Source organism: Vidua chalybeata, chromosome 5, assembly GCF_026979565.1.
Source record: "Vidua chalybeata isolate OUT-0048 chromosome 5, bVidCha1 merged haplotype, whole genome shotgun sequence".
Lineage (NCBI taxonomy): Eukaryota > Metazoa > Chordata > Aves > Passeriformes > Viduidae > Vidua > Vidua chalybeata.
In genome coordinates this window covers 27987241-28004355 of record NC_071534.1, presented here as the reverse complement: position 1 = coordinate 28004355, position 17115 = coordinate 27987241, and the positions used below count along the sequence as shown (strand labels likewise).

Genomic DNA, 17115 nt, shown 5'->3' with positions numbered 1-17115 from the left:
GATGTTTTAACCACGATTTCAAACAGCAGCAGCAGCAGCAGTAGCAGCGGCAGCAGCAACAACAACAACAGATTGCTCCCCCCCCCCCCCCCACTCCCTCCCTTTCGACCCCGCTTTAAACCCAAGCAAGTGACCGACCGTCCAGACGATGATGCTCTTGCTGAAAAATCTCAGCTCTCACTGACAAAGAAAAAGCAAGTCACCCATTCCTGACATCGGGACAACTGGCTGCTTGCAAGTGGGAGATGTCAGGCTGTTGAACTTTTCTGTCCTGTGATGATGCTGTAGTGAGCTTGCTGATCTGAAAGCCATCTCTTCTGGATTTCTGAGCGGGCCAGATTGAAAGAGATTAATGGACTGATCAGCCATCAGGTCTCTTCAGGGGGATTCATCCCTTCAGCCCCTGTTACTTGGGTGCTTGTGGTGAGAGGGTCACTGGTGAAAGGCTGTGTTTCTCCTCACCAGGTCTCCTCTGCAGAGGAGAAAAGGCAGATGAGACTCCAAGACTGCCTCCAGGGCAGAACTTTGTAGTGCTCTCAGCATCCCTCTGCAGCGTGGATGTGAACCACAGGAGTTGGGGATGTTTGAGGTAGTCTGTGCCAAGTGACACCTAGCAGGTGCTCCGGTGGCTTTTGCATGGTCTCACCCCCAACAGCTTTGCCTGTTGTGAAGATGTCCATGGTGTTTCTGTGAAGCTGAGGCATGGCTGCTGGAAGGTTACTGCTCTATGCTGGCCTCTCTTTAGCTCTGTGTGCCCTTGGCATGCTGGCTGTGGCAATCTGCTCTGACCATTGGTACGAAACTGATGCCAGGAAGCACAGGGAGAGGTGCAAGAGCATCACAACTAAGAGAAATGATCCTGGCTTCATTTATAACTCCAACAACAACCTGCCTCTCAGGGCCAGCAGGTCTAGGTTGGACCGCTGGGAAGGGAAACTCCTCTTGGCAAGAAACAGGAGGCAGATCTTTGCTATGAGCGCAGTTGATGAGTGTAACAGACAGTACAACTCCACCAACATGGGACTCTGGAGGAAATGCCACCGACAAGGATTCGACCAGGAGCTGGAGGAGCTGATTGCCAAAGGTAAGGGCTGTTTTTTTTACCAGATGGACATGCCAAGCTCTCCTGAGATGAGCAGGGGCTGAGCAGAGTCATTTGGGCTCACAGACGGGAGCTGGCGTCTCTAGCCAAGTACCTCTCCTTGCAAGGGGTGAACTGGCCTGGGTGGGCATTGCTTCCAGAAGCACTGCCAGGGCAATTTCCCACAGGATCTCTACTCCTGGGACATGGGGTTTGGGAGCAAGAAGGCAATGAGGGTGAGAACACACACACACCCCAGAATATCTTTTTCATGCCTCTCTCTAATCTGGATATAGTCTTCCCATCACCATGGTATCAGATTTTTTTCCACACACAAATAAGAAACATTCGTAAAGCAGACACTGGATTTTTTTTTTTTCCTTTTTTCTTTTCTTTTTTTTTTTTTTTTTTTTTTTTTTTTTTTTTTTTTTTTTTTTTTTTTTTTTTTTTTTTTTTTAGTTTGTTTGACCCTGGTGGCTTGGGCAAAGTACATCGTAGTTTATTGGAGGCTACATATGTCTGCCTTTCTGAATATCCCATCCATCCTGAAATACACCATTTGCAGTGCTCACATGTAGGCTTTTTCTATCCTCAAATGGAGAGTAAACAAAGAGAAATGCTAAAGAGCAGGAGGAGACCCAGCTTGCTGTTTACACTGAGCTATGCTTTGGAATATTTTCGATATCTACAAAACATTACATGAATTTATTAGAAAGGAATAATTTTCTCTTGGGGTGGAGATGCATCTGTTTTCCTGTAGCATTTTTGTGCTATTTTTTTTCTAGTCTTTTGGTCCTTTGTCTTAATTTTTCCCCCAGGGTAGTTGTTCAAGGTGATGGTCATTTTGCCCCAAATGTTTCTTTGATCTGAAGTATAGAAAGGGGCCATATGCATAAACCCCTACCTAAAGAGAAGATGCATGTTTTTGCAGGGCGATGAGGGTTTCAGTAAAGGATGACGGCATCTTTGCTACCCACAGCATGGTTACTCTGTACAACAAAATAACATTTCCCTCCCATGGTTCTTCTGTTGCAATCGGAAGATTCCCCATTGGTTTATTTCCATTGTAGTGAAATGATTGCTTCTCACATAGTGCCATCTTCCAAAATTCTTGTCTTCCAAGAGTGTTCTCTATCCCAAACTCTCTTGATAGCCTTCATTAATTCCCTCCTCAGACATTGCAAGTGGAATTATTGTTTAAAGCTACTTATTCAGGAGGGGTGTTCTCACACGTTTGCCCATGTGCAGGTTTTGTTTCATATTACGAGTGAGCTCTGGATGTAAGTAGCATGGTAGAAACTTGGACCAAACCAGTCCAAGCAGGGGGTGTACCTGGATCACTGCTTGGGATCTTGCCTGTGTTCCTAGGGACCCTTAATATCCAGCTGCTATTTAACAACTCCTAGGAAATAGATTGGTGTCTTCAGCCCCATTTGTAAAGGGCAGGTGGACATGTTGAAAGCCTGTGAGCGCACAGACGCTCTGCTTCTGGTTTCAGTGCCAAGGGAGTGATTCCTCTTCTCCATCTAAGCAAGGATGGTATGTGCTAGGCTGGCCATGGTGAGCTGGATTGCTCTGCCACGTGTGCTCGCTGTGCTCGGGGCATAAACAAATTCAACCTTGACAGCGGGCAAACATGTCAACAGAGCTCACCTTTGCAAATGGAGTTGTGGTTATTAGAGAGGATTTTCAGCCTGAAATAAGTGAGACTCTTTCCTCTTTCCCTACCTGCCTTGTCCTGGGAGCAGGAATGTCCATTTCTCCTGCCAGAAACAGCTGAAATTGTGTGGCGCAGGGTTATGTGTAATGGCAGCTCTGCTAAGTGTTAACCATAGGGAGAATATGACAAAGCAAGATGGTTACATGCAGGAGAAGGTGGTCTTTGAAAGGTCTTGCTATAGTCTGCTTGTGTTCATATATGTGTGAATGAGTGTGTGTGAGCGTGTGCAGTAAACTAACTCTAAACATACAGAACCCAGCCAGTAGCCAGGGATTCCCTGGTCTCAGGGGCAGTGAGTGTCCCTGCACACACACTCCTGCATAGGTGTGTCTGCAGATGGCTAGAGAGCCACTTGGCAAAGTCACTGCCCCAGGTCAGATGTGCAACTTGTGCACATAAAGGAGCTCTGGGTGTGTCCCTCCTTGCCTGCTCTAAATGTTGTCTGATACATTTCTAACAAACTTCATTATAGGATGAGAGAAGTGTTCAGGAGGGAGATAAACAGCAGCATTTTAGTTCATTTGATGGCCTTTCTTGGGTGAGGATCTATGCTATGGCTCTCAGCCATGATGATATAGAGGTATAGCATATACATATATATGCTGAAATACAGAAAAAGCAAGTATAATGGCAATTCAATAAAATAAAGTGTTTGACTTGCTCAGAAATAGAAATGGAGATGTTTCCTTTTTGATCCTCACTTATGATGAAAGTGAAGTAAGTGTTACTGCTGTCCAATGTTGAGAAGAGCTGTGAGTTCAAAACAAGGCAGGTATTCCAGGTTCATACCAACAGGATCTATCATGAAAGTAAAAACTAAAAGTAGTTTTCACTTCCATGACAAATGCTTTTTTGGGAGCTAGTTGTAGGGATGGGTGTGTGGATAGAGTGTGTCATGCAGGTGTGAGGGGCCGCAGATGTTCTCCGTGTGTAGTGTTCAAATAACCTGACTGGGGCACATATCCTTGCACAGATGAAATCACTCTTTATCAGATCCAGGGCAAATACCTTATAAAAGAGGATGTTATTAGTACATACAGCTTTAACTCTTGTTCCTCTGTTAATTTAATGTAATACACCTCTTCCAGAAGTGGATAAACTAATGCAGGTTCTGGCCCCAAATATTGTGTGTAATGTTATATATAATTGAATGTGAATTTTATTAAGTGTTTTGGTTTTTTGTTTATTTGTTTTTAAAGCTGGACAGGATCCGTGATCCATTTAGTTTAAAACAGATCCTACATTTTTCCCTAGGCAAAACTTCCAGTGTTGAGAATGGTCTATTGAGATTTGTCTATCAAAGTATAACAAAAAGTGGTCATTAAGAGCCTAACTAGCTTTTCAAATACCCTGCAGTTATTCTGCTTATGAACTCTGCTGAAATTAATACAGGCTATAGGCAATGACTTGTGGCAGGATCAGAAACTGTGGTACTTGGCAATATTCTGATACCAATGATTTTAAAAACCTGTTCTGTTCCTGAATAGGTTGGGTCACTTCTGTAATTCTATTCTGTATTTATTAATTTTTACTTTCTGGGAAATAAATCAAGACCTTTATGTTGGATTTTGCTAGAAAAACTAGAGATCTGTTACTTCAGGTTTCTTATATATAGGTGTAATAGATAGTAATACATATAAAAAATAGTTGGTCCTATTTTTATTTCTCCTATACTTTTTGGTTTTGTATTTTCATAGAACCCATGTGCATATTTCAAAATAATACAACTAGATAAATAGGCAGGGAATTAAAAGAGATTGCACAAGTAAGAATACTCAGGGAGAGGCAGATAGCATGAGACCAAAGACTTGAGTGTTCTAAAGCTGCAACAAAATTAAGCAGTTAATTTCTTCTCTTTGTCATCATGGAAAAAAAAAAAAAAACAAACAAATCAGAAACAACAGAAATTACAATCAACAAAGAAATTTTTGGAGTTGAACATGCAAACTGAGGTCTCAGTCTTGCTAACTTTTCCTCTGCTGAATAATCTATATTTCTGGGAATGGACTGCTTGGACTGAGGGAAAGCATTCTCGTACAGAGGGACCAGTGAAAAAGAACAAGCTAATGGAGCTGTTCCTCTGATTCTGCTTTCACATCTGGTTGAGCCTTTTAGCATCTCAGGACCAGAGTTTCACTTCTGATCCCTAAAGCCTTGCAGAGTCAGGAAATACTGGCTCTGGGGTTGTTCAGCGCAATATTCTAAAATCCTTCCAATTCTCAAGAAGAAGAATTCTCCAATTCTCCAGTCTCCTCCACAAACTGAATAGCCTTGCTGCTGGAGGCCCCTTTGAGTATAGAGCTCACCCTCTCCTGTCAGATCCACTGTTTGCCTCTTTACCGTGGAGTTTCTAGCAAAAAAGCAGCAATCCCTCACCCAAGCAACAACTCTGAGTGAGCCAAGCAACTCCAGCAGAGAGCTGGAATGCAGGTGAGTGTCTGGGAGAAGAAAGAGTTTATGTACTGCTTTGGCAACCAGCAGCTCACAACTCTTTGTATACAGCTTGTAGTGAGCCAGGAAAAAAATGGGGAGCCACAGTGTTTGTCTGCATCCTATGGCAATGCTGCTCAGATGCTTTCCTGCAGTAGTTGAGAGGAAAACAAGAAAGGAAAAAAGGGAATTACATCATTTAATTATAAAGGTACAATAAAGTAGATGAAGAAGTTGCACAATAACCAGAGTCTGTTCCATTTAGACAATTACTACTCAGAGGACCTTTCATCTTGCCTTTGGAAGGCTGCCAGTTAAACCTGACTGTATGGGGCTCTGCTGCCTGCCATTGGAATCCAATTTTTATTTAAAACCCCCCAGAATTTACAATGACCTTATTATTTTAACCCTCCTTTTACCTTCTTTCTTCCCCTGAGATCTTTGGAAGTCATAGTAAATCCTATTTTAAAAACATTTTATTGTGAGTATACTAAGCCCATGCCACCACTGAAAAAAAAAAACCAAACCCAAACCCTAAGTAATTCCTGTGCAGGCTACCTTCACCTGAAATAATATGCAAGATTTCTGGGATGAAAGCATTCTCTGGTTTGGTTTGTCAGATGCAGGGCATAACTGAGGAAGAAAGGCTTAACAGGTCTACTCCAGCCATCACTAGGGATTATTTATACACAAATGGAAAGAGGCTACTGAGAGAGGCTACTTGCAGCTATATCTAGCTGCAAAGAGCAAAAAGATTTATTTTTGTAAAAATTCTTGCAATACCTTGCAATGCTCTAGATTTGACTTTTAAAGTGTAATGATTTTGACAGGTAAATTAAGACAGCCAATTTTTTCATGCATCCTTTAGACACTAAAGACTCAAATGCTTTGTTTAAAATCTGTGCTTGAAATCCCAGCTGTTTTCCAAATGGACTCATTAAAAAACAGACTTTATTGAAGTCTTGATTCTGATCCTAGAGAATTCAATAGTAAATGTTTTATTGAACATGGTGATGCAGCAAGTTCAGGCCTTTAGTGTTTCCTTTGAGTTTAAAATTGTCCCTGGGTAGAAAGGCCAGTGCAAGGTCTGTGCTCCCTCCTGTCACAGCTGGAGTTCTGCTGGAGGCATCCACTGAAATTCAGGCAATAGACAGCACTGGAGTTGAATCTTAGGCTATCCAGGTACTCAGTTTTGCAGGTTTTGATGCTGAAATTATTCTTAGTCTGTTGATGTAAGACTGGAAGTCAAACAACTGAGATAGAGCAAAGCCATCCTCTTGTTCAGGGATTTTCTAAAATCCTTTAGTGGATGAAATCACTGGTTCATATGTATGACAGGATTTGGCCCATCATATTTTGAATAAGCAATTTAATATTTTAATTGCATCAAATTTAAATAGCAATTCATTAAAAAGTTTATTTGCCACAAGTAATAAGAACCTGACACATTCCTCTGACACATCTGAGATAATTAGTTTGATATTATATATCTGCTAAAAATACTAAGAACATATATGTAATTTAACAGAACAGCAACCAGTTTTGATCATGACTTTTTAAAGGGCAAATTTCAATCAAGCTGTTGGCTTTCAAACAAATTTGCCAGTAAAGACAAATGGAAATTTTGCCTGAGTAAAAATGATGGGATCATGCCCTTCTCAAGAGAAACTGATATTTGCAAGCTGCCTGCAGGACTGCATACTTAATTCCTGTTCATTTAATTGAACATCCATATCCTTTTGAGAAATCTCAGCATTTTTATCCTTTCTGCCTACTGCTAAAAATTTGTAAAAGCTGTGGAGGAAAGATTTAATATGAGTGCAGTTGTGTTCTATTCAGTGTAAAAATAAAAATTTGAAAGATAATTTTACTTTAATAGAGATGAAATGGTCTGAACTATTTTGTCATCTCCTGCAATAAAAATCCATATAAATATTGCTTTTTCTCATTGAAAAAGTATTTCTGTGCATTTAGAAAAGCTTCAAGAGGAGAATGAATTCATTAACTATTGCAAAACCAGCAGGGGGAATGAGTCCATTAACTATTGCAGAACCTTTATAGGTAAGAAACCTTTGTTTTTTGTAGGTTTAGCAGAAATAATGACAGTAATTTATAATGTGAGTTACTTAATGGCTCATTGCTCACAAACTGCTGCTGGAACTCTTAACTACATATCTACCTCTTTAGGAGCAAAAGAAAGAAATGAGATGGTGTTTCTTAGTTTTTAAGGAATAAATAAATAAATAAATAATGTGTATTCTGGAATCCAACTTCCCTTAACAGATCATCTGGAATAGAACCCATTAAAAAAAAGAATATAAACTAACACATTTTCCCTGCAGGAGAGAAATCAGAGTAAAAAAAAAAAAAAAAAAAAGGAAATTTATCCATTTTCTTTCTCATTAGGCCTAATTCTTTTATAAATAAATATTCAGAACTGCCTGGCTGAGCCTGCTGAAATCATAATCCTTTGTAGATAAGTACCAAAATAGATGAAAGAAAGGTAGTACTGCAGTTAGGGCAGGGGCTTACAAAGCCAGAATTCAGTCCAAGCTCTGCCATAGCCTTTCTTCATGACCTGAGGCAAGGGACTAAATCTCTCATACCTCAGCTCAGTAGCAGTAAAATAGGGATTTCGTTCACTATTATTAATGCCAGTTCGCATTCTACCTTCAGATTTACGAGCCTTAATCATGGATCAGAAATCACGGATCAGAAAAATGTCCCTGTCCTTTTGACATGTGGCTGCACTTTAAATATTGACAGTGAATGCAGCCTTATGAGAGAGTACAACAAGACTACAAAGTAATTATGTTCAGCGTGAGCAGTAGTGCTTTAGAACACCAGGAGGCAAACCACATTCCTGTGAGCACCACAAAATGTGGCATTCCTACACAAGCACAGTTGTAAAGAAGGATAATAAATAAGAAGTGTGGATGTTTACAGGATGGTCTTCCAAAGACTGAGGGATGGCACCAGAAAAATCATGGGTCATGTCTGCTTGAAATATTAACAGGTAGGTGATGGGGATTGACCTCTTTGGTTGGCTGTAGGAAGAAGTTGACATTTCCTTAATGAAGACAAGTAGATTACACTAATGAGATAGATATGGGAACAGCAGTCTACAGCTGCTAAGAGAAATGACGTGGTCAGAGTGATGTGTTAGGAAAATTATATTTCTAGCAGCATCCTAAATGGATACATGGAGGGAAGTTCACTTTTGTAAAGGTCAGAAAAAGAAATATTGTAGCAATAAAGGCACGAGGTGGTGAGAGCCTGGATGGTGAAAGAATATGCAAACCTTAGACATCCCCTGGATCTATATATATGGTAAGAGATATGAGATGAAAATGTTGCTCCAGTTCTGGAGCCGAACAATAAGAAAAGTAATAGCATTGTCTGTGATGATCTAGAGGGGAATTACTGAAGAGAGCATATAGTAGAGAAGGAAGAAGACATTAGGAACTCTGTTTTAATTACAAGAAGCTGAGTTTGTTATATATGTGTCCATGAAGAAATATTAGAGATACTGTGGGTATGGACCTAGGGAGACAAGTCTGTGTTAGGAAGTCTGTGAGCCTGGAAATTGCTACATAGAGATCAGAGTGGAATCTATGTTTGCGCTTGAAATTATCAAGGAGTGAAATACAGAAAAAGAAAAGCCCCATGAACACCAGCTGATCTGGGAGAAGAAAAGTGTCTTTCTGGAGGGCACGCAAAAAGAGCAGATTCAAAAGGTGGTGCAGTAGAAGTCAGTAACACCATGGTAGCTGAAGAGAGACACTGCTTCAAATTTAAACAACACAAGAGACTACTGCAGGTAGCCAGTGTGCTGCAGCAGGTGAGAACAGAGTATTCAGACTGTGCTGAAGATTGCCCAGTAGACTAAGTAAAGATTTTAGCAGTGGTTGCAAAGGAGAGGAAGCTGCAGTGAACTAGTGGGGAGGACTCCAGGCAACGTTTGTAGCTGGCATATTCAGAGCGGTTGGTGAGGAAAGGAGGAGAGGAAAAGACATGGTATTTCTAGAGGAAAATAAATGTTTTAAGATAAAAGAGTGTTTTAAGATGAGAATATTTTAAGAGGAAAGAGATTCAATGGTATTTGTGTTATGAGAGTAAAGAGGCAGAGGGGCGTTAGAGGTCAAGGCAAAGAGAGAGCAAGAGGACAAGAGCAGCCATAAGGAAAGGCAGGAGGTAGGGTAAGACTGGCTCAATGGCAAATAAAAGAAATGAAGAGAGCCACATAGGAGGTTTTTCATCTGTAGGAGAGAAGAATGGGGAAGGAGTTATAGGAGGGGAAGTGGAAACAGAAAGCAAAGCTGCTGGAAGAGGAAGATCATGGTTTGTCATTTTCTCATGGAAGAACTGGGTGAAATCCTGCGTGACAGCTGAAGTGGAGGCTGGAGGAGGCAGGAGGGTCTGAGGAATGAGCTAAATGTGGCAAAGAGGTGATTGTGACTGTGAGTCTGAGATTTAACTGTGCTGAGCTGGAGTAGTAAGTCTAGGAAACAAGCAGAACTGAATGAGGGAGCAATGCAGTTATAGAGGAGAAAGTCAGGCAGAAGGGTTCCCATTAGTGATGCCATGCCGTGTGAGACATAGCAGAGACCAGCTGGTATGGATCAGCTGGGATTTGGGGTACAGGGCAGGAACAGCTAGGGGAATGCAAGGCAAAAGGTCTGTGAATGAAAGAATGCAACATCTACAGCTGGAGAAAGGCAAGGAAAGATAAAGAGAGTGATAAAAGAATATGGGCAGGCAAGAAGTCCTTGATGCTGATGATATGAGGTGACAGAAAGGCCAAGGAAGCTTAGTGTGAAGAGGTGGCTGGTGCTTGTTGAAAGAGTCCAGGAGATTGCCCAGGTGGTGGAGGAGAAGGATGGGGGGCTAGCACAGGGTTCAGGATGAAGCCCTGGCTTTTTGATGACTGAGTGGATCAGAGTTGTACACCGAACAGAGGATACACTAAAACATACGGCTTTAAAGGGCAGAGAAGTCACTACCACTGACTCTTCTATAACGTGCTCTGCCTTCCTGCTGGGCATTTATCCTCTGTAACTTTACAGAGGTGTAAGCATGGCTCTCCCCAGCAGAGTTCAGCAAGTTTGTCCAGTGCTTGTAATAGCCATGTTCCAGTCTCAGCTTGAACCTCAAAGATGAATAAATATCAAGTATTAATTCAGGATATTTTCCACAAAGTGGGGTGTGTGTGTGTGTGTGTGTGTGTGTGTGTGTGTGTGGAGAACGGGATTTGCATAGCTGGGGGCTTTTATGGAAAAGGAGTTCTAGGATGTCCCATGTATACAACAGTGTGGATCCTGTTAAGATATCCCACCAGATTGAGTGAAAGACATGGGGTGTCTCATTGTAGCCCTTACTTAATTCTGAGAACTTCTGTTGGTTTTGAGTTTTAACAGCAGACATCTGAAAAAAGCTTCCTAAATGTATTTATAGACTTTCTAATAGGATGAAAATGTCATGTTAATTTTATCAGATAACAAAAGCTGTTTGAAAAGATCATTCTGCCTCAATATGAATGTATGATTCTTGTCTCTGTCTGTGTCTCTATTAATCAGTGTGTATCTTTGAATATGCAAAAGAGCCTTTATAGTGTAGATACTTTTTTTCTGCCTAATGGTCATTTAAAGGCAGAAATATTATAACAGAAACAAACACAAACAAAAGAAACAAAAACTTTTTCAGATGTTACAGGTGTGGATTAGGGTCACTAGACTGGTTTTGAAGAGGTGATGATTTATGGTAGCTGATGATCCAATTATATTGCTTTGTCTTAGGTACTTGAGTGGCCCTGATTAAGAGTATCCAAATATGGTTTTTGATTTTTAAACATAAAGGAATTTGAAGAGTGGAATTATCCCTGTTTTACACAGAGGACAGTTATTCAACAGTGCAAAAGTTCTGCAGGAGAACAATTTGCATTGGAAAGAAATTTGTCATTGTTGATCCCTAATTACATATTTTATGTTAAATTTCACCCCCCTTTGATTTACCAGTTCCCAAGACTGTCCAGTTTTGTTCATGTGATATTCTGTAATGGTTAAAGAGAAAGGGAGGGGTGTTATGGTGATCAGAGAGACAAAGGAGACAGCCAACAGGAACAGGGGAAATGGAAAAACTCAAATAACTTAATGGGCTCAAATTGGGAAGTTGGACAATTTCCATCTGAGTCTTTTGAAAGATGTGACATTGCAAGTCCAGTAAAAAGGATTTTCAATAAATCTGTCTAATTAGGGTGGTACATTAGGAATGAAAAGTAGCAAATCTATATTTAAAGAAAGGAGCAAAACTTGTCTGGGCCACAGTGGACCTTTTAGTCTGATCATAATAATACCAAGCAGTGTTTAAAGTAAGTTCTAAAGGAGAGATTAATGAAATGCACAGGGGAAAATGAAATAAACATGCAACGTATATTTTCCTATTTGAAGTGTGGCAAACTACCCTGATATATTTTGCTAGGAAGATAACTGGGGTTTAAGATAAGGAAATGCCTTAGACCTAAATTATCAGGATTTTGGTAAAGGATTTTATATTCTGCCCCTAAGGAAACGGTTTGTTGCAATGTTAAAGTAATTAGTACAAGATTTACAGAAGGTTTAAGGAACTGACTGAGGGAAGGCAAAAAGTGCTAAGAGGGGAAATGCCAAGATGAAGTCAACAGTAGAATTCCTGAAGTAGGGGACCAGTAGCATCTTTGCACAGAAGTTAGCAGGGCTCATTGAAAGGACTTTGAGCTAGATGTGAAGGGGGAAAGAGATAAAGCCAGGCTTGTTAGAGATAAGCCTGAGGGTGGCACACCGATGTTTTAGGGACAGTGTGCTAAGCAAGGCCCTTCGGTTTGCTGTCACAGTGGAGGTAGAGGATGGAGATTCATATGGCAGTAAAGACTCAAGAGTTAGCGGTATATTGGAAGGAGAGACTGTGACCTTTGGAGAAAGAGGCAGGCAGCTCAGGAGGACTACAAGGATGTCATGAGGTTATGCAGAAGGAAAATTAGAAGGGCCAAAGCCCAACTAGAATGATTTGATGATCTTAAAGGCCTTTTCTAACCCAAATGTTTCTATGATTCTGTGATATATTGCCTACTATGCAAGAAAAATGCAGAGTCCTTTCCGGTACTATGTGCTTGTGAAACATCTTTTTTTTTTTTTCCCCTGGAAAGAGCATATTCAGCTCTGTACTGAGCAGGACCTGATGGAAGGAGTGCTTGTCTCTGGGCTGCCTGACACCAGCCACAGGTATCTGGTGAGAGGGAAGGGACCTAAGGCAAATCCAGCTGCACTATCTCAGCTGCTTTGTCTCTCACTTAGATCTGAGCCACACTTTTTTTCATTCCTGTGACACCCCACACATTCAGGAAGGACTAGAGAGTAGGACTCCAAGCACTTTAATGCATACGTCACCCTTCATTGAAATAATGTTGTTAGTAGGGCCTTTGTTTCCTGGGTCCCTCATCTGCTTTCATTTCAGATTGCCTTAGCTCAACAACAACAAAGGCCTGTTAGATTCCCAGCTATTTATATATATATATATTTATATAAATAATATAAATTTATATATATTATATAAATAATATAAATTTATATAAATTTATATTTATATAAATAAATATATATATATAAGCCAGGAGAATACAGGGCCTTCAGCTTCTTCATTAAAACAGTTTATATAAAATAAAGGAGAATTTCCGTGCTATATTTAAGCATTCAGAATGTCTGGCAGCAGCAGAATTAAACTCTTCTTTGCACATATTTAAATTACCATGAGATGTGTATTTCAGTTCACAAAATGTTCAACCCTTTGGTTGGTGATGTTGGGTGAATTTCCTTATATTGGGATGGATTTTGGCACAGGATCCACCCCCTTATGAGGAATAAACAACCCACTATGGACTTTGTTCACTTGTGTGTGAAGCAGCAGACCACATTCCTCAAAGAAATTTTTGGGAAAGGTCTTACAGAGAACATAAAGGCTCCACAGCACTAAAGGTAGGTAAACATCTAGGATAGTGTTTTGGGGCTATAGTTCAGTTTCCAGGAAAGGTGGAAGCACAATGACATCAGTACGGAGCAGGACAAGTGTGGATGCTCTTCCTGTCTGGAAGTTCAGAGAATGTTGTCTGACACTCCCAGTAGCAAAGCTGCCTTCTGCATTACTGGAAAGAATGGTTACCCAGCCCTCTGCCTGGGCACCTGTAGAAGCAGGGCTGTATCTAAGGTGGTTTAGAGAAGGGATTTCTCTTTTCTATTTCTATTGAAGAATGACCTCAGTCTGATGAACAGGCCCCATTCTGCTTCGAATGACCTGGAAAGGGTGGTGGCAGAGACCAAGAGAGGGGAGGCTGGAGGTTGATGGCGTTGCCTCTACAGGGATGTCACATATGTGGGAGCAGCTGGATGTGAGGTCCTGTGCCTGTGTGCTGAGCTGTGCTATCAGCTATACATATGTGCCAGTGAGCTATGCTAAGCCACTGTACACCACTGAGGGCAGAACAAGGGCAGAGATAAGTGTTTTCTTGCCTCATTCGTGCAGACTTAAGCCATCCTTTTTCCATGAAATAATATTTCATGTCCAAGAGGAATTCCTTCTACTCGGTGTCATGAGGGAGAAGCCTCCAGTTTTCAAATGCTATTCCTTCTAACTCATAGATCCTGGTGGGAAAGTTAGTCACAGACTCCCAGGGCATCGACTTTGTGGGGATGGGAGCAGGACCAAATCTCATTGACCACGCCATCCATGTTTATCAGTGATTAAGTGGCTGCAGAATGGGTCTATAGAGTGTCTTGGCCTCTGGACCTGGAAAATTCAATTTGTAGAAAGCATGGATGCAGCACTGCGTTCTTCTCCCCGGTCCTGGGTAGCTCTGGGGAGCCCGGCTAAGCTCTGCCTCTTGGCCGGTCCGTGGTGCCACGTGTCTGGGCGCCCTCGCGCTGAGTGCACCGGTGTGGGCTGCCGCGTTCTGTAACCGACGCTGAGAGGAGGTAAAGGGGCGAAGGAATGGCACACCTTGCCTTGCGGTTGGCTGGAGAAGATTTATTGCCATGTGGCCGCTGCAGTGGAGAGCAGCATCCGCTCCTAGCACCCACATGGACAAGATGGCGATGAGACAAAGGACGCATGGGGTTTTATAGGGGGCGGGTAGACAGGGGCGGAAGCCCCCTTGCCCAATGGGGACAGGCAACACGGGGGTGATGTGGACCATGGCAACCAACGGGAACACGACAGGGGTGTGTACAGGGTTCCGGGATGAATGGGATTGCGGGGATGGGGTAACTGACACAGAAGTTTCAGGAATGAACAGGGGGTGGTTACAAGACTGACATGGGAAGGCTCCAATGGTAAGTGACCCAGAGCAAACCATCGTGGGGGGAGGGGGAGGGAATGGGGGTACATAAAACTGGCTAACTAACATTATTAAAATCCCTAACTGAACCCAACCTGGGATGCAACACATGGATACTTGTTTCAAACATTTTTTTAAACAGAAGGTGTCATTGGGAAGAGTGTGGCAATTTGTTTAAGTGTCTTCCAGGGAAGGAGGGAGAGGCTACTTAGTTAGTTGGAAGGAGGAAAGATGTATGTCAGTGTAAGGTCTCCCTCACACTGACAGCCATGGCACTACAGGGACAGCCTTTACTTCTCCCTCAGTCTTTTCTTCCTGTCCCCTGTGTTGTTCTTACTGGTGTCCCCTGCACTCTGTGCCACATCAGAACATCTGCCCCCTCTTGTTCATCAGTTATTATCAGCATCCAGCCTGTGACACAGCAACTAATTGCATTGTCAATGCCTTCAAATGAAGAAGCAGTAGGAGCAGGAGCAGATGAACTCTTCAGCACCAAAGTCCTCTCCCTTTACAAAGGGAGAGAAAGGGAAAGAAGCAGGACTTCCTGCTGCCCACAATGCTGAGGTACGGGCAAATCTTCAAACTCAAGCTCTGCTTCACCTGCTGCCAGCCTTGCTTCTATCTGAGGGGTCTTGGTGTCCATTTGGTTGTGTTACCAGGGTGTAGTTTTTGGCTGGTGGCACTAGGATGACTGGAATGGCACAGCTTCTTTAAAGATTCTCCTTCCTTTGAATGCAATTGATGGCATTTTGGGAGTTCCTGTACCTGAAATTTGAGGTGACCTGCACTTGACTGCTGTGGTTGGATGGTACATTGTACCTGTCACCTAGAAAATTAAGTTGTTTGAATGTTCTTCTTGGGCAAATGAGTTAGGCACTGAAATACCTCTTCTGAGGACTAAGGCTCTTCAGGCTGCTTGTGATAATGTTTCATTGAATATCTTTAGGATCTGTGTTTTGAAATGAGATCCAACTGTTTAGCTCACAAAAGGCACAAATTGCCCCAATTATATCTATCCTGGTGGCAATTTACACCAGGGTAGGACTTGGTTCTAATACTTGGGGATCAAATATGAACATTTCTCCATTCATTTCAATGCTTTCTTTCCAGGATTTTGGTCTGTGCTAAAATGCAAGTCAGTGCTCCTTCCCGAGATTAAGCTTTAATTTGAGTAAGTTTCATTCTCCATCAGAGCTATGGCAACAATCTTCAAAGCTGATGTCATGGTTTAGGCATCTGGTGCACACATACTTGACCCAAAAGATAGAGGCAACATGTAAAAAACTGATGTGAGTGGAAGAAATTGATCAGGAGTTCTCTCTATGGTCTTTAACAGTTTCTTTTACCATCAGGCTGTTCCTTTCCAAAGATAATCGATCAATTATTTTTCCTTTGTTTCTAAGGGCCTGGGAGCTGAGAAGCTACTTCTCTGACATTTTGGTATAACACTGTAAAAATATGGAGCAAGTTTTCACATGAAACATGTAAGAGCCAAAGTTTGCCCATCACAGATGCCAATCTGGTTTCAAAGGATTTAAGAAGGCCTATTGTCAGCCACACTTTTTTCTTTTGTCTTTTTTCTTTTTTTTTTCTTTTTTCTCTTTTTTTAATTTTTTTTTATTTTTCTGTTGATGTATTGTCTTTGTAGCTTTTTCATCTGCTAATTGATGTATGGCTGTATATCCTGGTCTTTCAGCTGTGCTCCAGCTTTATATTAGAACTACTACTTTGTTTTTTCGTGATTCCTATGGTTCTATTTAAATGTTTAGGAAGATAAGTCTGAAATAAATTTGTAGCTCTTATGGATTAAAGTAACATTATTGAAGTGAACCAAGGGAAAGCAGAGATCAGTGGGTGCCTGAGCCCTCAGGCAGCCTGGAAAAGTGACTTAGCAAGGTGATCACAGTCATTTCACTGGAGCATCATGTTTCAAGCCAGAAGGTGAAAATTCAAATTCACTGATGAAGGGGAGGTGAGAGTAAGAATGAAACTGGGCCTGAAAGCTTGGAGTTGTGGACAAAAGAAAATGGGGGCAAAGTTAGGGGAAACATATGCAAAGAGAGAAGGGGAAGAGTGCAAGAGAATGGAAGCACCAGTAAGGAGAGACAGCAGTGGCTGCAAGGGGAGCAGACCTTTGGTCTGACAGATCCTGAAGGCCAGGATCTGTCCTTGAACAAATATTGAAGTGACAAAAAATACATAAACACCATTTTTCTCCTTTGGCAATTAGCAAACTGTTGGCATGTTTGTGGCATGTGTGGGAAGAGCCTGAACTCTAATGCTGCCTGCAAGCCAGACTCATGGTGAAATTTTTCTGACAAAGATGCATTTGGGTCCTTACTGTAGTAGGGGCAGGACAAGTACAAACTTGTGACCAACCTTTTTCATCTTGAAAGGGTAATTTCACTTGCCATTTCTGTCCTTGCAGAGCCTCCTTGGGGGCAATTCTTCCAGCAGAGCACATCTTATCAAGTTTTCCTCCAGAAACTGAAGCAGGAGCCAGAGTCCTTTGGAAAGCCCTGC

General features: G+C 41.7%; 1 protein-coding gene across 1 annotated transcript in view; it reads left to right on the top strand.

Moving 5' to 3' along the window:
• The first annotated feature begins 702 nt into the window (after positions 1-702).
• The window catches only part of TMEM178B (transmembrane protein 178B), a 205413-nt gene continuing 189000 nt past the window's right edge, over positions 703-17115 (top strand). Inside the window, exon 1 of the mRNA XM_053943069.1 lies at positions 703-1084. Coding sequence (XP_053799044.1) covers positions 703-1084 — 382 coding nt within the window. The remainder of the gene's footprint in view (positions 1085-17115) is intronic.